This window comes from Micropterus dolomieu, linkage group LG08, assembly GCF_021292245.1.
Source record: "Micropterus dolomieu isolate WLL.071019.BEF.003 ecotype Adirondacks linkage group LG08, ASM2129224v1, whole genome shotgun sequence".
In the NCBI taxonomy this organism is placed as follows: domain Eukaryota; kingdom Metazoa; phylum Chordata; class Actinopteri; order Centrarchiformes; family Centrarchidae; genus Micropterus; species Micropterus dolomieu.
The window spans coordinates 10,678,078-10,699,491 of NC_060157.1; the positions used below are offsets into that span (position 1 = coordinate 10,678,078).

The following is a 21,414-nucleotide window of genomic DNA, read 5'->3' on the forward strand; positions in this document are numbered from 1 at the left end:
GAGAGCATGATTAACCCTGCCCTGATCTGCTCTGCTTCTGCTCGGAATGTGTGTTTGAACTCCCATATATTGCTGCTTGCAGAGATTTGCTCTCAGATTTCTGCTCTGCTCTCAGATTTTTTTTGTGCAATTACACTGGAAAAATGCCCCAACTAATAGATTGCTAGGTGTAGTGTACCATATCTACCTCATTATTATTATTATTATTATTATTATTAGGTGACGTTGTTTTCTACTCCAGCACCCTGATGGGAGGCCGGTGATCTATACGGCTACTATTATACATTATTTAGCTATTATATTAAAAACTATAGGCATTGGTATATGTAATAACTGTCCTTTTATTCCAAAGTGTGTAAAGAAAGCAAGGGAAGTATTTAATAAAGCCGTGTAGGGCAGGAGTGGATGAAGCCGGTGTAGGAGTAACCTCCTGTACGGATCGCTCTAAGAAGTAAACAAGGCAGGGACTATTTTATTGGTCAACAATTGTACCTGGCATTCTATTGGTTGGGGAATTTTGACAGGGTTCAGAGAGCAGAGTAAATGTTTCACGGACAGAAGCAGGCTGGGTGTGAAGAGAATGGCTGAAGCTGGAGCGCAGAAAATCTCTGCAAGCAACAATATCCCTGAGTTCAAGCACACAGTTCGAGCAGAAGCAGAGCAGATCTAAGCGCAAGCAGGGGCTGTTGGAGTGCGGCAGAGTTTTGAGGGAGAGCATTACAAAGTCTGAACGTGAAATCAATAAATCATACTCTCAAATTGAAAGACTCTTGAATAAAGATAGGAAAATAATCCCATAGATGACAAGTTGCATTGAGGCTGCTTGTCAACAGTTATGATGTAAGTCAAGAAGTGCTGCAGCTAGAAACCCTGTGGCTTCTGTTAAACTATTATGTACACGGTCTGAGCTTCTCTGTATGAAACATATACTGTAGAGGCTCAGCATTAGACCAAACACCCTTCACATCACATTGGAACATTTACAAAAGTCTGCCCACTGTTACTGTAATTGCGGGTCCTAACATGGTTCTCTGTAGATGTGGCTGGTGTGCATCCAAAACACACAAACCCACACACATACCAGAGTGTGTGTCTCTCCCCTGTCTTCACAAAACCATAATGTCAGAAATATTTCTTTGCTCTCTTAACACATGATCATTACAGTTTGGTGAGATGGCTGCCTGACTAAGCATTTTGGAGGCATGTCCTGACACTGTCTTATCATCTTGTCTGCCAACTGTCTCTGCTCACACTTTGCAATTATGTGTACCCACAGCGCTATACTCTCAAACCTGGGTTGGGACTGTGGTAATAACTGGAGGCCCAACCTTACCCTCTGCCCAATACACCGTCATAAGGTCTCATTCTCCTGCAAAGGATCAAAGGCATAACCACTATGTTCTGCCAACTACAGAGAGTAGACAAAATAATGAAAACACCTCACAAAAAAGGATTTCAGCTCTGAACTATGTAACTTTTTTAACTGCTACTTGTGTCCACTGGCAATTATGTTGTAAATGCTAAAACGTTGCGTGTGACAGGAAGCAAGAGTCCTCAACCTGACTGAAGCGATCTCTATATAAAGTTAGCTAACATTAGCTACCTCAACCACCAATCATACCAGACCAAGTAAGGCTGTAAAATCCCTGTGTATTGATGTATAACAAAGGTGCATTTATTGATTATAAATTCAACTCTTCAATTATAATTGATTAAAAAATATTATTTATTCTTTCAAAATGTACATAATCAAGTCAAGTAATTTTTTTATTTATAAAGCCCAAACTGTATCGACAAAGGGAAGCAGTGGCCAGAGGTTGAAACCAATGGAGAGAGACTATACAGTAGGGTTTGAAGGGGGTCACAAATACTGCAAAGTTTTATAATAGGGATTGCAATATTTACTTAATTATTTTCAAGTGTTTTTCTTATTTATTATTAACCCCCCTGTGTTTTAATATGTACCTGAAATTTATCCAAGTATATTGATGCATCATGTTTCGCCTTTAGCAACAACATCCACTGAAGTGTTTTGAGCTGCTGTCAATGAAACAGCTATAAAATGTAAAATTACATCACTGTAAGCACCTGTTTTGCTTTGATACATAATTCCAGTCTACAGTTGAGCTTTTTATTTGGAGAAAGAGCTTTAGAAAGTTTCATTATGGCTGCTGCAGGCAGTGCAGTTTTAGATTTAAGTGAAGAGGATTAGGTGTTTCCCCAAAGGGATCCTGGTTCTCTATAAAAAAAACCCAGTGCAGCTGCATTCCTTCTTTAGTGCCACGTGTGAGGTGCCATCTCCTTGCCAGTGTGAAGACTTCGACTCGCCCAGCTTGGCTGGCTCCTTTTTTAGAAGAGCTGCCAGCCAGTATCCTACAGCCCATTAGAGAGAAGTGATGAGCTGTGTGGATGACCACTTGCCTTACAGCAAGTTAAAGTGATTGTTCCAGGTCGCAAAAGTGTTTTTTTATTTGTTTTCTGTTCAGAAGCGTGTGAGACTTTCTGTAAAGCTGCCAAAAACTATTAAGGCACACAACTGTCTCCCTTATGTGAGAACAAATTTCTCCTGTACTGTTGCTTAAAATGAAAGTCTCAGTGAAATTTGTCACTGTCTAGAGAAGAGACCTCCACTATCTTGTCTTGACTGACTACCTCCCTTTTTCAAATCAGTCAAGCCAACACAGGGACCAGGTAGCTGAAATTGCTTTTTTATCCCCAAAATGCCTGGAAGGTTTTGTCAAAACCAGGAAAAAGTGGTGGTTTTGTCCGTATCTGTCTGGAAGTCAAACCTCTGCCCTTGTGATCGAGGGGAGACAGATGCCCAATAGTACAAAGGACTTTTAGATGTTGTAATTCTCCTTGACCAAAGACAAGCAAACATGCACACACTTAGATAAAACATGTGAAGCCCTGTATTCAGCTGTGTGGGTTGTTATATTTCCTAATAATGACTGTCTCTTTTCATTATTCACAAGCATCTCCTCAATTCCCTCTCTGTTAATATCATCCAGCTGCTGCCTTTATGAATCTGTTCTCTATTCTTGTTTCCTCTTCATTCCTATGTGCTACTGAGACCTGAACGCTTGCTCTGCTTCCTATTTCTTGCTCCTGTTTGACACAAAAAATGAATGCTGAATATAAGTGTGCCTTCCTATTGTTACTATAATACCAGTATGCATGTATGCTGTTTTGATGGGGAGAAATAAGTAGGTCAAAACAGCATCTACAGTGTATTTTTCCAGGGAGTTCGTCTGACTGTGAGTGCTTGTTTCCCTGCAGAGACCTGTGCAGTGAACAATGGCGGCTGCGATAGCACATGTCATGATTCAGTGACAGGAGTGCGCTGCAGCTGTCCTGTTGGCTTCACTCTGCAGCCGGACCGCAAGACCTGCAAAGGTAAAGCATCAGCATTATAACTGCACCTGTCCAGCTGTCGCTAAATTAATCTCCAGCTTGTCATGTTGCCAGGCACATTGGAGCTATTTTCTCCACATCGAGCTCACAGGAATAATTATCAAGCTATTTACGACCGCCCCCCCCCCCCTTTTAGCACCCTTTTCAACCTGATCTTCTCTTTATAGACTACACTACCTTTGTTTTGCACCCACAAGTGCTCTTACAATGTCTGCATCCTTACCAGTGCCACCAATCTTACACTACTTTCTGCTTTTCAGCTGCATATTTTTGAGTAATATTTTCATGCCACCAGTTTTCTTGACAGTTTTTCCACTACATTACCATCATCCAACTTTCTGAGTTATGGCAGAGCATCCTCATCTCAAGCAACCTGCATACTGTAGCAAGTTTTTTTAATTTATATTATGTCTAATAAAATCAATTCCAAACTTTAGGGAAAAGATGAGAATTTTAGAAGGAGACTTTGAAAACAAAGGTGCTACTGACATTCAGAGTGTACACAACTTTGGAGAGAATGAGGACAATCTGTGTATCCAGAAAAGTGAGGATAGAAATCTGTCAGCCTTCTATTGTTCGGAATGTTACACCAACAACTCTGATAAAAGTACATTGGCTTATATTAGTTTGGTTTCAGAGGAAACGAGAGGAAAACAAATCCAGGCAGCTCTGGCACAAGAAGACAGGGTCTTGCTGCAGGCCATGCACTTCTGAAGAACGGAGACAAAGATGGAGCAAGGAAGGGATTATTTTATCCCATTTTCTGATGCATTTATTTCAACCAGATGATGAAGACTCCCTCAAGAGACAGATGCCTCATTTGTGACAATGATTCAGAATTAATCAGAGCCGTTGCCAAACTTGCCAAGGCAGTGCACAATCAAAGGCATAGATGAACACATGATATATCGATTGGGCATTGGCTTCAGAAGTAAAGAGCAGGGTAATCGGAGGAAGATGGACAATGATGATTTCGAGTCCTCACTGTCAGGAGGCTTTAGTGTGTGAGAGCTGTATCCCATTACAGCCATACGGAAACTGATTTTAGTCCTTCTGAAGGCAAGTAAGGAAATCCCTGAAGCTAATTTCCAGTTTCTGCAAGACGGTCATGGCTGTATGACCAAACACTCATCCTATTTTGAATAGTTCTGCCTTTGTTCTTACCTCCACATCTCTGTTCAGATTTAACTTTTAGGATAAAAAATTAGGCTGCAATAATCAATATATTTATATTAACAATGGATGACATAATTGCTTGTATGTCCGAGGGGTCAACTTCCAGACAATTATGACCCAACTCTGCAGTTTCCCTCAGCTCTACGGAGCGGTTTAGCATCTTTCAGCTCATTGTTTTGCTTATCCCATCTCAAACCCACTGTTTTAGTTTAGGCAGGTGTTTTCAGCTAAAAAGCTCAAAAGCCTACTGTACGCTAACCGCCCACCACTAAACGACGGACAAAGTTAGGGACTAGCTGGGGAACAAACTGGAGCATTTATAAGCTAGAGACTTTTCTCAGGAGTTGGTGGAGATCAAAAACAGAACAAAAAGACAATGAATTTTGGACTTCGCCAGGTGGTCAGAAACACAACTGCAAATTAATGATAATGTCACTCCATAACTGCAGGATGTTTAAATAAGCAAAAGAAAGTTTGCTAAAAAAAAATATATCAGTGTTGTGTCTGGTTTCTACTGCCTTCAAGTGGCCAAAAAAGGTTTAAGCTTAATTTTCTCTCTTTCTTTTGTGAAGGTTTATTTGATGTATCCACTGTACTTGAATTTATGTTCATAGATATTGATGAGTGCCGCCTTAACAATGGGGGGTGTGATCACGTGTGCCGGAACACAGTGGGCAGCTTTGAGTGCAGCTGCAAGAAAGGCTACAAGCTGTTGACCAACGAGAGAACTTGTCAAGGTATGTAGCTCTTTTGACTATCTATTGCCTCTTGGATAAAACAAATTTTCCACCACCCGAAAGCCATGTCCTTATCACTTTCTTTGTTATAGATTTTTGCATTGATTATCAAGAATGATAAACCAAAAATGTCCTGCTAGTGGCACAAAAAAGGCCACTCCAGCCTTCAGAGAAGCCAAACCTAGCCTCTCTGGCTTGTTTGTCTGTTATATTTGGTGGTAGCCATCGCTCAGCAGGGGCAGGGAGGACTAGCAGCAGAAGAGTTTGCCATCGCTGAACACAGGTGTGGGAAATTAGAGGTCCAACTCTAAAACCCCTGATTCTCGGATGAATCATGCCACTACAGAAACATCTGGTGAAAGAAGACAGGCAAGCTAGAACTGCGGAGCCGATCTAGGCCTCTCTCTGAGTGGAAAAACAGATGACATGCTATTTTATAATTCTCTTCTTTATTGATGTGGTCAATCAATATCCAGCCTGTTACACATCAATGTCATGCCGTGGGTTTAGTATTGCGGCACTGAATCACACCACTCTGTACACAGTCCATAAACATCTTATGTGGTCAATGAAAGTATACACTGTGTCGCTGCTTTTCAGCCACTTTCTTGTCACTTCCAATCTATTTTGTCATTCTCTCATTATTTGAAGCAGAACAACGCAAAGTTTATTTTGTCCAAATAACACAGATAACTGAGAAAATGTGGCCTGTGCATGTAGGAATGCAAATCACAGCTTGTTGCCTGTGGCACCATGCCTTAACCAACTCAGCCATGTGTTGTGTGGGTGCACAGGGGCAACTTTGGAACAGTGTTGTCCTTGTTTGGTGCTGTGTGTTTTGTCTGGAGAGAAGGGTTGTGATAAAGCTCACCTCCTCTTGAGTGAGGTGTTGCCAGGCTCTCACACACCGCACACTACTGAGTCACCTGTCTGCTCTTTATCCTGTCCCCTGATTCTTTTCATTTTTCTCAACTGTGGAACACGAGCAGGGCAAAATAAAAGTAGATTCTGATTCTTACCCCTTGTGTTAGGATGTAAATATGTAATTAAAGAGACACTCCAAGGATTTAGTATTGCACTTCCAAATCTCTTTGTCTTTATTGATTCATGAATTTACAAACAAGGCAGGACAACAATGGCATTAAAGGTCCTAGGCTTACTTGTAGAGAGAAAAGCAATATAAATAAACATTCAAAACCCAAATGAAAACTGCTGCGATGTTTAATACTGAACAAATTAAGAGAACCTTACTATTTTAACCAGAAGTTAACCAATTTATTTTTATTCTTTTTATAATTTCTGTACTTATTCTGAGACCGTTAAGGTATTCACGCCCAGCTTGAGATAACCCTGATTTCACCACCAAGAATTCATTAGGGTTACTTTCTTAGAGTTGACAAAACTCCTCCAGAGCCACAGAAGACATTATACATCTGTTTTCTCATAGGCTGATCTTTTGCTTTAAATCTGTGGAATGCCCCATCGTGCATCCCTCTTTTGAGCATTAAACCAGAACCGACAGATTAAGAAGCTTAAGTGTGAACTGTACCATGGTAAAGTACTGCAGTTTTGTTATTAAATGCTTGGCGGTGGGTTGTGGTGTTCAGTAACACTTAAATAGAAGTTTGCTGTTTCCACGAGGTGTTGAGATGTGTAAACTGAACTATGGGTTTATCTTGGTTTAAATAGTCATGGTGTTTCCCTGCTGCCAGTGGACCTTGGCCCATGAATCAGGATGAGACATGTCTGCTGAGCCCCTGTCAGCATTCCTCCACCCTCAACACCCTCCAAAGTCTCCTTCTCATCTCCTTCTCACTCCTAATCCATATGAGGGCACTCAGGGAGATGTTCATCAGATGACATGTTTTCTCCAGAGGGAACATCTTTGATAAAGCTTTTATCTGTTCTGTATAAACAATAGTGACCTTTTCTTAGGTTCAGTCATCCTCGTTTGCCTCCCTAGAATTTTATATTGAGCACAAGTGGAAGTTAAAGTGATGAATTGAGTCATGACACCAGGATCAGTCTGGTGCAGTGGGGGGGCAGATTAACAGAGAGCAAAGAGAAGGAATAATTGATGGAAACTCTGTATTTTCCAGCGTAAGTGATATCACTGTTCTCATTTTATCTTCCCATGGTCCCCTGCACGTACATCACCTCATGATGCAGTCTTGCCCACCCGCTGCATACTTCATCTTAACTGCCTGGTAAATAAGGGTTGAAGGAGTCCCAGATGTCTTCACACATCTATTCTGTAGCATGGCACAACACAAAATGATGTAATGAAGCTTCTGGCTTTACCGATTGCAACATTTTTTAGGGTAAACTCGGTCACCACGCCTAATTCCCAGAGGGTTTTAGACTGTTCACTTACAAGTGTGTAATATGCCGAAAACAATCACTTTTGCAATGCCTCATACAGCATGTGCAAGCCCATACTGCTCTCATCTAGCACTGCTGTTATGAATCTGCCACCACAAGGGACCAACAGTGAGGACTTTGAGTTTGTTCTTGTAAAGGTTTTTCATCTTTTATTTGTACTATGATTAAACATTTAGGGGATTTTGAAACTGTTAAACATCAACCTATGGATCTCCTCCAAAGTAATCGGATCACTTAATAAGCTTTTAATCTCAGCACATTTTCATCTTCTTGATGCTCGCACAACACGCCTGCCAACTACTAACCTCAATGACTGTCTTCATTGTTTGAGTTCAGCTCTATTGTACATGAAGGATTATGCCCAGCTTGAATATTTTGTGCCGTTCTGTGCAACTATGCAAGATTTGTGCAGACATTTGTCTGTCTGTCTTCTTGCTTTCTTTAAGGTAACCCATTATTTAACTGAACTCCTGTAATTGCCTTGAAATACCTGTGTCATCTGTTTGATGGTGGCTGGCGCTGCCTCACAACCCAGAGGAGGTTCAGATATAGTGGATAAAAGCATGATATTCCTGGCAAAATGCTGGAAACCTTTCTTCTGGGTTTGACACAGATTATTACTGACATTAAAGGAAACCTTGATCATAATAAAACCAAATGTCATCCATCTCCTGTAGCTCCATGTATCAAACCTTCTAGTGTTTATTAGCCCATGACATTTAAGCAACTTATCAGGATGTTCGTGTAAGAGAGCAGAAAAACTCAAAAAGATAAGACACAGAGGCTCCTGGCTGGCAGGAAGTAGCTGTTGCAATGTGGATTTGCAGGTGGTTGAGGCTCCCAGGGTTAGAAGGACAAAAGACACTGAAAGCAGGATTCTTCCTATCTGCATCTGACATATTTATAAAAATACTACAATGATTGGTGATTATTTTTGCACAATTGATATACACATGATGTCAGAAGAAGAAAAGCTTGAGAAGTCAGATTATGGGGTTTCTAGCTATACTGGGTCATTTATGGTATGGATAAAAATGGCTCCTATTATCAGGAGCAGAGCAGACTTTCTTTCAACACAGGCTGTGGCCGCTTGTTATTTCAAAAATACTATTCCATTCCAGTGCATTGAAATGGAAAATGGCATGACTTCAGGAGGTCAACTGCCATACCAAGTCCCAAACAGAAGATGTCTTCCTTTCAAAAGATGTTCTCTTTTTTTTGCAACATGTGATTTGACCCATTGCAATTCATGACAAGCAATGAATACAATACAGTAAACAAGAGGAAAACTGGAAAATGTGCTGTTGTAATTTGTTGAACTGTTTGAAAAGTCTCTAACAGTCTTTCTATCTATTGACAGACATTGATGAGTGCTCTTTTGACCGGGCCTGTGACCACTTTTGTGTCAACTCTGCTGGTAGTTTCCAGTGCCTCTGTCATAAAGGCTACGTGCTCTACGGCCTGGCACACTGTGGAGGTGAGCCAGCATGCCTGCTTCCCTTACTCCTTTTCTTTTGATGTGGATCTCCTGTCCATCACTCTTGCTCTGCTTCACACACCTAAACACCAATAGTTGCCTTATGTTTAGCAGGAAAAACTTGACTACACTAGACAATACCATCTCTCGAAGATACTTGATATGGCTGACTGTTGCCCTATGACCTAGGTATCAGACAGGTTTCTATATTCTACAGTTAAAAACTGAGTTAGAGCCTACTTAAGAAACCTAAGATTGATGGGTTTATTATAACTTCTTTGAGACCACAGTGTCCTGTGACGGTACAGCGACGGGGCCGTATAAGCAATGCACTGCAGTATGTGTTGCAGTTTTTAGGTGGATCTGGTGGTACCGCAGATAGCTCCAGGGTTTAACGAGTCAGCACAGAGCCTCTTGTAGCCCAATAGCCCCACCCCACCTCTGCACTAGAACACCAGCATCTCATACCAAAACAAATGAGTGCTACAGCCCACCAGAATCCATTAAGATTAACAGTTTTTTCACAATCATCTTAAAACACACTTTAATCATTTAACTCATGTAAAGAACATAAACTAAGATGGTGAACATGATGAACATTATACCTGCTAAACATCAGCATGTTAGCATTGCTGCTTTAGTACAGTAGCTACTGTATAAAAATCTATTTTATTCTTCAACTAAAAAGATCTTGAAAGTAAATCCAGTGGCTCTTTAAAAAAAAAAAGGAGCCATTTTAACTCTGAGACTTAGGAGTTGCCTTCCTAACAGCAAGCCATTCCTTAAAAAATCATTATTGTTTTCACCGTTTTTTCATTTTCATTGTTTTCTGGATGCCACAGAATCATTAAAGAATAAAAACATGTAAAAGCCCCTTCATGTAGCTTCTGATACAATAACTAAGTTTTGAGTCTCTGCAAGTTGATTTTCAAATGGACTGAAATGAGCTGAAACAGGTGGCTGCCTTGAAGGCAGGAAATCAATCTTGCGCTACACTTGGCAGTAATGTAAAATGTTGACAATTTGTGCTGGATTTAATGGACATGAAAAAACGTAGTTATGGTTCTTCAAGGCGGATATGACCGTGTCCATCACACATTAGGTACAGGTACCTACTGTACTCTGGTGTGGAACATATAGCAGAAACAGCCTTTGGTGTCAGGAGGAGGTGTGTGGGGGTGTGTTAGATCTGCCTGGCAGGTAGCAAGAGGCCCGCCAGAGCACATCAGGGTGTTGCTTCGTCCCTTTGATAGAGTGTGTATCACCAGTTAGAATCTGCTGCTGTCTCCAGCGCCTCAGGGCCTCACAGTAGTTGTACGAGAGACCGAGAGAGACAGCATATGTACTTGAAATACATAGCTTCGCACTGATTTGTTCTGGGTTTTTTTTTTGTAGTTTGACAGGTCTACTGATCAGGAATGTTGCAACAGAATGTAGAAGAAGGAATGTTACTGCGACTAGAGAGCAGTAACGTGTAGATGTATGGGCTCATCTGGTTTGCACAAACACAACAGTGCGCTTTGTGCATGCCCATCTGAGAACCTTTGTTACACGTTGTACCTCTCCTTTTCCCCATGTTTCCTGTCTATATCTCTACTGTCACAGTATAAAGATGAAAATGCCTTGAAAAAGTCTTTTAAAAATGGTTTCTTATAATGCAAGAGCCACATACCGGAGGTGGACAAAATAAGAGGACATCTTATGCAATTTGTTGAAGTCATGCTGCAATAAATACCATCTTTTTGAAGCTTATTTAATGCTTTGTTGACACTAAGTTGGAAAGATGGTTGTAATGTCACTGAATGTATTATATTGTAAGAGGCTGCTTTTATTTCATCCACCCCCTGTATGTATGGTTAGAATTCCACAAACTTTGTTTTCAAATAAGTCTAATAGGTTCATGGGCTCCATTCTACACGTAGGCAGCGGTATTAGCTGTTAGTTCAGCACCAGAATAGGATTTATAAGTCTTTCACTCACATGATGGACTGTGATCATACCACACTGAGCTGCTGTGAGGAGAGAAGATGGTCAGGCGTAAATGACTCTGTGTAACCACTGAGAGAGCCGGTGATGAATGATTTCCCCCCGCTTTTCATCGGCTCTGTCGGAACTGTTAGGTAACCCCAGAGATTTATGCTGCTCCTTGTTGTACTTTCTCACTCCCGGCCATAACCAACGTTATGTTATTCCCTATGAGGTTTATCAACTGAAATATAGCTGCCAAACAATCCAGAAAGCTGTGCTCAGTGTTTAACAATAGACTCACCCTAAACAAACCCAATTAGGTCAGTGACCCGCTGTCAAGCATTGTGCCGAGGCCTGTCAACATTCCTCCCAAGTGAGAGTATATCCAGCCATTCTCCTTCTCAGCTAGCAAAACAATCCACTCATTTTTGCTTATCTGGTAAGAAAATAAACTCCAGTTGTGACTAAATACTTTGTGATGTATTTTTTAATTTACCATGTTTGATTCAACCGGCACTGACCTGAACATAAATGCTTTCTTCTGGTACGGATAATTCTATGTATACATAGACCTAAGAAAAAGACAGTATAGTGAAAGTTAATTGGTAAAATACAGAAAGGGCTGTCCAGATAGTGCTTTGGGAGAATTCCTCACATTACGATGTTGTTTAGACTGGGAGTTGCTGCTGTTTATGAATAAGCACACAGAAGCGATTAGAATTTAAATATGGCAACATTTCCACAAACTCCCCAACCCATCTCCACATTCCTCTCCATTACACAAAGCAATTGTTGAGTGTAAATGTCAATTTTGTTTTTTTTTTTGTCCTGTCCTTTCCTTTGACTCATCTGTGCTCTCTTCTGTGAGAGCACGCAAAGAAAAAAAAAGATTAAAGATCTTGAGAAAGGTCAGAATACATGTATTTGGTTACATTTCAAGTATGGGAGGAACAAAGAAGTCAGAACAACAGTTGCTGGCAGATGAGCTCCGCTTCCATCAGATATTCATTAGACTTCTTTGTCCTTTTTAAATTGAGTGCTTTGATGCGGAGGATAAGCAGGCCATCTCTCACAACATTTCCAAGCAGCTCTGGCTACACATCGGCAGAGCACTGTTGATGAAGTCATCATCGTCTATAGGGAGTGTAGAGGCACGCAAACTGTTTTTATTCAGCGTGAATAATTGAATGAGACATGGAAGAGCATTTCATATCAGCAGGCTGGATCATCAATCACTGCCATTATCTCAGTCTCTCTCCCGGTGTCTCCGCCGCTTGTCCGCATCCTCAGCTCGACTCACTAAACTCATTTTCTGTCTGGCGTCAGTGGCGGCCAGCCTGCATCTGGGTCCCGGATGCTTTTAGTGGTTTTAGCTCAGCATGTGTTTGAAAAGGTGATTATAATTTACGGCTCTCCACAAGTCTTCCTCACTGAAGAGCAAAGACGTTTTGACCATGAAATTGAATGTGGCAACATCAAACCGCGGAATCACTTCTGTTTACATGCCAACATATTCATCTTCCTAGAATGTGACTCTCTGACAGGATGAAGTTTCCTGACCTCTCAGGACCTCCTCATTCACAGCTCTGCTCTTTAATTGGCCAGTTTCTCTCCTTCATTTTATTCAACAAAATTGTCTCCAGATCTTTTTGCCTGTTGACGACATTGTTTCTCTGTGTTTCTGATGTTATCTAACAAAAAAACCTTTTCGTCCCTCATGTTTTTCTCTGTTTTAGTCTTAAAAATCAGACAGGGTAGGTGTGCACAGGTCCTTTTATTGATACATATGCATGTCCACTCAATGTCTATATATTTATTCACAGATATTGATGAATGCAGTATAAATCGTGGTGGTTGTAAATACGGCTGCATCAACACTCTGGGGAGCTACGAGTGTACCTGTCCACCAGGGTACAAGCTGCACTGGAACAGGAAAGACTGTGTTGGTATGTAGCAACACTGCCCCCCTGTGGCTAAATCATTGACACACGCTCAAAGCATAGGCTTTCTCTCACTCTTTCAGCTTTCTTAGTCAACAATGTGTGAATCTGTGTGGGTTTTCTTTTCCCCTCAGAGCTGGTGAAATGTCTTCCTGGACTTGTAGCACCAAAGGCCACTCTGACCTGTAGCAAGACAGGCAAGAAAGAGAGCTGCTCCCTTACCTGTGCCTCTAAGGCTCACTATCTGGCAGGTATGTCAGAGTGCAATTACAACACACCAAACAGAAGTTGTTTTTAGTTCACAGTTTGAAACATTTTCAAATGTGCATGACCTTTTTCAGAGTCTGACAGCAGCTACTCAGTCAGCTGTGGTATCCCCATCTTCAGAGGCAAGTCCCCTGCCAGGCTTAACTCCAGCAGCAGTCAGAGCTGCATAGGTTCGCTGCCCTCCAGATTCCTATAATCAAATACTTTTCAACAATCCAGTCATGTCAGTCACAGCTGCACAGACAGTCTGTCTTTGCTGTGGCAGCATGTGATGTGTTGCGGTGTGCTCCTACCCACTGTGCTGTGTTTGTCTGTAGAGACTTTGGCCCCTCCAGTGAAGCAGACGGCTTCTTTCAAGATTAAAAACGCCAAATGTCACCTGCACCCGAAGCTTACCGGCAGGACAGAGGACAGAGGACGGACACTTGGACCAGGTCAGCCTTAATCTGTGTGTGCTGCTTTACACATGTGCTGTCATATTTATAAATTTAAAGGGATTTAGTGAAACAATTAGTCAATTATTGGTTAGTTGATCAAAAGAAATTTTAGCGGAAACCTTTTTTAATAATGGGTTAGTCGCTTTATTCATTCAAAAATGCATCCACTGTTGCTAACGACTCACATGTGAGGATTGTTGTTCTTGGTGATATTAGGTTTGGATTTTTGGTTTTAGACTTTAGGTTGCAGAAAACAAGCAATTTGGTTCTGCCATATTACATTTTCACAATTTTCAGACATTTTATAGACAAAACAATTAGTCTGATGAATCAATTATAAAAACAGTGATTAGTTGTAGCCCCATTATCACTACTGAAAATTTAATTAAAAGCCTAATCCCAATTAGACGGCTGTCCCTTATCCTGGCCTAGTGTGCACGTTTTGACAAAAAAGCCTTGGTCTGAATTAGAAGCCTGGTCGTGTTTTTATAGAAGTTTTGTGGATGTATAAAACCTCTTAAAGAGATGGTATTATGGTTTTAGGCTTTTCCCCTCTTTTTTGTGCATGTACTAGGTTTGCAAAGTGAAAAAGCCCAAAGTCCACCCCAAAGGGAGTTCACATCTCCCACAAAAAACTCTGCTCTGAACTGCGTGAAAACAGCTTGTTTGTAGTCCTGCCTTTACTTCCCTTTCTTGTGATGTCACAAGTAAATACGTGTCATAATGCTCGCTGAGCGACTAGTCTGAGATGCCCTCAAAAACAGGTGGAAAAACACTGAGCTGCAGCACACATCTTCTCTCCCTTCCAAACACTAGCTACCCTCCAAGCAGTCAATGGACATAAAGTTGTTACTGTGATGTAGAGACAGAGCTCGGTTAAAACTTTATGGATGAAAGATACTTTTGTTACAAATTAATAACTCACCACTCTGAAACTCTCGCTCCAGTCCGCAGTCCGCAGACCTCGACCGCGCTGGCCGACTGGTCAGCTGCAGCCGAACGCTGTTTGTGTGTCTGTCAGTCTGGGCCAAACTAATACTTTCAATATTGAGGGGTCGAGCGGCCCCTCCCAACTTGGACTGATCCTTGTGTTTGCTGAATTCTGATTGGCTCAACGGCGCTGATCAAAGGAGTTACTTTCCATCTGGGGCGAGTTCAATCCAAAACCTTTTGCTAGGTTTGTGTGAGAAGTGCAACAGAGAAGGGGGCAAAAGAATATTTATCTCCCTCGTTCTCCATTCTTCCTTTTACTTTACTTTAGTTTGTTGGTTGAGAGCTGACTTGAATAACATCAGGTCCAGTGCAGCTGACCTGCCACCCAGTTACGCATTCACACCAAGGATGGTGCATTCAGTAACTCAGTACCGCAGCCTTACTTGGATTAGTAACTGTAATAATGTTTTGGAAATAGTAATCCGTTACACTACTAGTTACTGGGAAAATGAGTAAATGTAAAATGAGAAAAGTAATCTTATTATGGTTCCTGCCCAACACTGCTAACCTTAGGCTAGCTAAGAAATTAGTTTTAATTTAATGTTAGAGTGTTATGCTAATAGAAATAATTTATACTCTACAGATTCTGTGCAACCAAAATAAAGATTTTTTCAACTATTAAATAATACTGACAAATTAAACTCAATCAGCAACAGAAAACTACTTCCTTAAAAGAGAAAGCAAGCGTGTAACAATTTAACTGAAAACACAAAACAGAGCACTTAAATTAGCGAAACCTTTTTAACACCCTCCCTCCTCTGAAGGAGCACACAGCTCCACACTACTGTCTGACCCTAACTGGTCCACTGACGCCATAGGGGTCATTTACACTGGGGACGCTGGGGACATGTCCCGAACACATTTTGAAATGGCTGATTTTGTCCACATCAGTTTTTGAAAGCATTTGTTAAAATGTTCTGAAAAATAGCTTGCACCAAGAAATGTTAACTAACAAATGAATGTGCTTTGAGAAAGGTTTATTTGCACAATAAGAAAACAGGCAATGCAATATAGTTTTCCCTCATATAAAAACAGACATTTCCACCATAAATTGGGGCAGAAAATGTCTCCACAATGCAGGAAATTACCAGTTTAATGCTCAAGATCTTCTGGGGGAGGACCCCCCGACTCCCCTCACATATATTTCAGCATCAAGTATTTAAGCTAAATAGTTGGAGGGGGCTGAGCACCCCTAAAGGTCTGATCGTAGAATCGCCCTTGTTCTCCACAATAAAATCATTTAGTTCATATTACGGAAACAATGAACAAAGTATTATTCATTCAGGAATTAAAGGCCTGTCCCATGTAGACGCCTGTCCCAAATATAGACAGGGTGAGCTCAGTGATTTAAGCAAATAAAAGCCTGGGCTATTAACACAGACATTGTGATGTTGTGTCATCCACAGGCGGCGGGCAGCCCTGCAGCAACTGCCTGGTGACATTTGTCAACCTCAAATGTGACTCCTCTAAGAAAGCGAAAGGGCGGCGTGCTCGCAACCCGGCCAACAAAGAGGTAACACGCATCACTTTGGAGCTGGAAGCTGAGGTTAAACCTGGAGACACCACAGGTCAGTCATATCATTTAAAACAAGTTCCTGTCTGTGTTGACCTTTACTGTACAGCCAACTGATTATTTATCATTTGTCAAAGCATGCAACCTAATGTGCAATCTTCTGTGTGCTTGTGACTGAAACACAGTATGTTTTATTTACCAGGGAGTTGCAATCTCAGCTGCCTCAGACAGCGCATGGAGAAGCAGGTCAAGACATATATCAAGGCTCTGAAAAAGTCCATCAACCAGGAACGCTTCCTGATAAGAGTTGCCGGTTTGGAATACGAGGTGGCCCAAAAACTTCCCCAGGCTTCTCCCAATCAGGAGAACTGTGGCCCGGGCTGGGAGAGGGACAGCGGCCGTTGTGGTAAGACCGGTGATCTAGACCAGAGCTATTTTACTGTGATGCATTAGATTTGAGAATAAGAACAATGGCTTTTCTCATGTCAGACAAGGTCTCGTGAGGTGAAGTACACACTTGGTGTCTACTTTAGTAGCCACACCTGTACAGTCTAATGCAGTCCAATACAACTGTTCTTCAGTAAAGTCTACATTTCATTATTGTTTGTCATAGAGGTGTTGATTCAATTATGTTAAGTTTTAGCAGTGAGGTCATCGTTGTTGATGGTGCATTATGTTCAGAGGGGTGTATGTAATAAACATACAATGAATTTGACGTCAACAAAAACTGAACTCTATGAGCTTCCTAAATGTAGAATGTGTCGCAGAGCTGTTAGTATTGGATTGCATTGGATTGTACCGGTGTACCTGATAAATATCCACTCAGTGGCCACTTTAAGTTTACTGGGTACCTGTGCATGGACCATGAAAATTAAGTTCAAGGTTTGCTTTTATATATAAATTTTTTGTAACTTTAAAGTGTGTCATCTCTGACCGGAGCTGTTGTGGATATTCTCTTAGTCAGATGCTTGTCGGGGTCTTACTACCATGGTGAGCAGGAGCGCTGTGTCCAATGTCCGCCAGGCACTTTCCAGGAGAAGGAGGGGCAGCTGGCCTGTGACCTCTGCCCTGGCAGTGACGGCCATGGGCCTGTAGGGGCACGAAACATCTCCTCCTGCGCAGGTAGTTTAACATCCCAGAGACGATGCTGAACAAACATTTCTGGTCTCTTTAGTAAACCTTCTCTCCGTGTTCTACAAATCAAATCCAGGCCAATGTCCAACGGGGTACTTCTCCAGCGATGGGTTCAAACCTTGTCAGCCGTGCCCTCAGGGCGCCTACCAACCAGATTTGGGACGGACACTGTGCTTCCCCTGTGGGGGAGGACTGAGCACCAAGCGGGAGGGTGCCAGCTCCTTCCATGATTGTGAAGTCAAAGGTCAGCTTGTGCTCTTCACAGGAAAATATACTCAAAAATGCAAAACCCTCCCCACTTAATGTGTATCTTCATTTCTACCCTGCAGTTCAGTGTTCTCCAGGTCATTACTACAACACCACAGTACACCGGTGTATCCGCTGCCCAGTAGGGACGTATCAGACAGAGTTCAGGCAGAACTACTGTATTTCCTGCCCTGGGAACACCACCACTGATTTTGATGGTGCCACAAGTGTCTCACAGTGCAAGAGTGAGTATTAAAATTACTTTTTTCAGATTTCGCAAACAGGAGCTGGAAACTAATTTGTTTTGTTTGTGTGTGCCTAGACAGGCAATGTGGTGGTGAGATGGGTGAATTCATGGGTTACATTGAGTCACCTAACTATCCCGGTAATTACCCCGCTAATGTGGAGTGTATTTGGAACATCAACCCACCCAGCAAGCGCAAGATCCTAATCGTTGTGCCGGAGATTTTCCTGCCCTCGGAGGACGAGTGTGGCGATGTGCTGGTTATGAGGAAGAACTGTGAGTGTCTCTCTTTCCGGTTGTTGTTTCAGTGGAATTTAGTGTTTATACAGTATATAATTGCTCCATACTAGGAGCAGTTCTGAAAACCTGATTAGTCACCATTGTCCTTTCTGTGCCCCTGCAAGGGTCAGCTACATCCATCACCACCTACGAGACATGTCAGACATACGAGCGGCCTATTGCCTTCACAGCTCGCTCCAGACGTCTCTGGATTAACTTCAAATCCAACGAGGCCAACAGCGCCAGGGGCTTTCAGATCCCCTATGTTACTTATGATGGTATGTGGCACACTCATTTTACACCTTCACCCCAATACAATGGAAGCGATACAGATTTTGTGTGATGCAAATTATTACAATTAAAATAGGGAATAGTTTAATAGATTAAAATAAAAAGAACAAATGCAGTAGAAGCTCAGACTGAAACCGAAAATTCAGTTCTAAAATGATGTGTTTAGATGAATGATGTGAGGAGAGATTTAAATAAAGATAAAAAGCAAGCTTGCCTTATCTCCTCTGGCAGGTCGTTCCAGAGTTTAGGGGCAGTGGCCTGGTCTCCTCCTGGTTTTTAGCCTTGACTTGAGAAGTGCTAATGGAGACCTAACAGAAGATTTCAGGCTGCACTCCGACTCCTATGGCTCAGAAAGTCAGAAATATAGTCAGATCTACTCAATGGCACATTTGACAGATACAAAATAAGTCAGTGCTCTCTGGTGGACAAACTATGCAATTATAACTTAAATGCAGGGACCACAGCCTATTAGTCTAATTAACTTATCAAAATTACTAATAGTTCTAAATGACCTCTTTCATATATTCATTCATATGTTTTACCACAGGGTGGCTGGGCAAGCCTATAGGCTATTTATGATTTTTTGGCTACTTTATGTAACTTTGCATTTCCAATGAAATGTTTTGGTACATTTATTAAACTATACAAGTCCTGGATTTTGAGCTATCTCAGGAAAATGGGCTACCCACTCAAGACAAAGCTAAAGAGTTTAGCGCCAGGCTCCAGGATGTAGCATGATAACAAAATGTTAATAAGTCTACATTTTTTATTCAATGTATATGCTACATGTTTTTACAGTTAAATACTTCTAGATGACTCTAGGCCTACAGCATTGATAGAAACATGTAAATATAAAAAAGTGTAGCAGGTTGCAGACCCTGTACCAAAGAAATAGCCCCTGTGACAACTGGTTTACCTGCCGTAGAGTAACAGGGACACTGGTTCTGGAAAGAGTTGTCGCTGCTGAAACTCAAAGGAAGTTTATCAGCATTTTTTTTTGGTCATGTGTTTGTATTATTATTTTACTGCCTAACTTTTTTTGTATACTTGTTTCATCAATTCAGAGGACTATGAACAGCTCGTAGAGGACATAGTGCGAGATGGAAGACTCTATGCCTCAGAAAACCATCAAGAAATCCTCAAGGTTAGCAGTTATACTTCTTCTTTTTTATTTTTGGCTTCATTTATTGTTGGTACCACCTGGGAGTGGTGATTCAGTTAAGCACTAAGCTGTACTTTGAAAAGGTGTTGTTGGGCTAAACAAAGTTGTTGCTAACAAACATTAGCACTTGTATGAGTCAGACGCCACATTAATACTGAAAACATTTGTTATTGTTGTCATATGGTAGGTGTGGAATTTGTTTTCCAGCATTGTGTAATAGCTTCAAATGCAATACAAACAATTATTTAGGATGAAAAAATGTGTTAAAAAGTGTAGAGTTGTGTAAAGCTGTCTGTTCTTCCCTACAGGATAAAAAACTGATTAAGACTCTTTTTGATGTGCTGGCTCACCCAAACAACTATTTTAAGTACACCACTCGGGAGTCCAACGAGATGCTTCCTCGCTCCTTCATACGTCTCATAAGCAGCAAAGTCTCTGCTTTCCTGCGACCTTACAAGTAAAAAGATCACACAGCTGCTGAAGCACCGGATCATGACCCCCTGACATCCCCCTCCATCTTACAGGCCACATCCCGCAACTCTCATAAGACTGATGAACATAAAACATACTAGTATGTTTACCCCCTCTTAATTTCCATAGGCTTTGACAATAAACACTATGCAGACCTGAGAAATACTGAAATCGTTTGTGTTTTAGATTTTTTGTCAGCTTCCATTCAGCACAGGTCTGCAATCCCGGGCTCAAGCATTTAGTGGGGATGTAGAGTATGTGAGTGGGTTTGGTTTCTATTGTGTTGAGCAATGAAGCCATAGAAAACAATAGAAACGCCTATTTCAGACAGTAGGAGTGACGTTTTGTGCTCGCGGTTTGAGCTTGTTGTTGTATTTACTTAAATGAGCAGTCTGAGTTCCAGCTCCAACTCCTACCATTAAGTATGACTGTAAGTGTTGTGTAAGTGTTGTGTAACCCTGGTCCCATCTTCAGTCTCTGTGTTGCTGTCCTCAAGGAGGAGCAGTTGTTATATTCATGTCGCAGCTGCGTTCCATGTCATTCAAAGCCTTACTATATTTGAGCTCTTAGAGCATTTTCCAAGGATTTTACTGTTAAAACAGTTAATCTATGTTTTGTTCTGTCTGTCTAGACTGTACTGGCATTTTCCAACCTTCAGATAATTTCTGTTGCTCTATTTCTTTTTAAAGCCAACTTAAAGCAAATACAAAAAAGTTGGTTTATCATTCCAGGAACATAGTGGACATTTGGGAGATGAATAACAAACTAACAATTGTGAGAGCCACAGAAGATCATGTGATGTCTAGTGGAACAATGTCTCTGAGAGAGAGATAGAGAGAAATGTCTTTAAGGGACATTATGTTTGCTGCTTCTTTTTAAAAGGTCACTTTAATTCTTCAATCTCATATTGTCTTTCTGATTTACTCTACACACTAATAGTCTATAGGTTTCAAACAAAAAGGAAGCTCCACATCTGAGTTGCTTTAGTTCGTACACACAATAAGTTGATAATCTCATATTGCCTGTCTGTGGACTACCAGTTTTATCGCTTGTTTATTTCAATCTTGTAAATAATGAAAATAAATTAGACAAGGGTTGAATTCTTTGATCCTAATTTTCTCACGCAGGACCCCCAAAATCACTTTCTGCTCTTGATGTCCCGGCCGTCTCCGTCTCAAATCCAAAGACACCCAGTGCCCAGCCTTTCATATACCCCTCACATTTTATTCTGTCCCAATGAAGACAGCTCTTCCAAAGACCGCCCCCCCCCCCCCCCCCCCCCC

The 21,414-nt window shown here is 41.4% G+C and overlaps 1 protein-coding gene across 1 annotated transcript in view; it reads left to right on the forward strand.

Moving 5' to 3' along the window:
- Window positions 1–21,410, forward strand: part of scube3 (signal peptide, CUB domain, EGF-like 3) — a 49,808-nt gene extending 28,398 nt beyond the window's left edge. Inside the window, exons 6-21 of the mRNA XM_046055516.1 lie at window positions 3,280–3,396; window positions 5,205–5,327; window positions 9,070–9,186; window positions 12,978–13,100; window positions 13,229–13,345; window positions 13,436–13,531; window positions 13,679–13,795; window positions 16,198–16,359; window positions 16,507–16,710; window positions 17,265–17,426; window positions 17,515–17,682; window positions 17,768–17,929; window positions 18,007–18,204; window positions 18,333–18,485; window positions 19,563–19,642; window positions 19,969–21,410. Of these exons, the coding sequence (XP_045911472.1) occupies window positions 3,280–3,396; window positions 5,205–5,327; window positions 9,070–9,186; window positions 12,978–13,100; window positions 13,229–13,345; window positions 13,436–13,531; window positions 13,679–13,795; window positions 16,198–16,359; window positions 16,507–16,710; window positions 17,265–17,426; window positions 17,515–17,682; window positions 17,768–17,929; window positions 18,007–18,204; window positions 18,333–18,485; window positions 19,563–19,642; window positions 19,969–20,121 (2,252 nt within the window). The 3' untranslated portion in view covers window positions 20,122–21,410. The remainder of the gene's footprint in view (window positions 1–3,279; window positions 3,397–5,204; window positions 5,328–9,069; window positions 9,187–12,977; window positions 13,101–13,228; window positions 13,346–13,435; window positions 13,532–13,678; window positions 13,796–16,197; window positions 16,360–16,506; window positions 16,711–17,264; window positions 17,427–17,514; window positions 17,683–17,767; window positions 17,930–18,006; window positions 18,205–18,332; window positions 18,486–19,562; window positions 19,643–19,968) is intronic.
- Window positions 21,411–21,414: the final 4 nt, after the last annotated feature.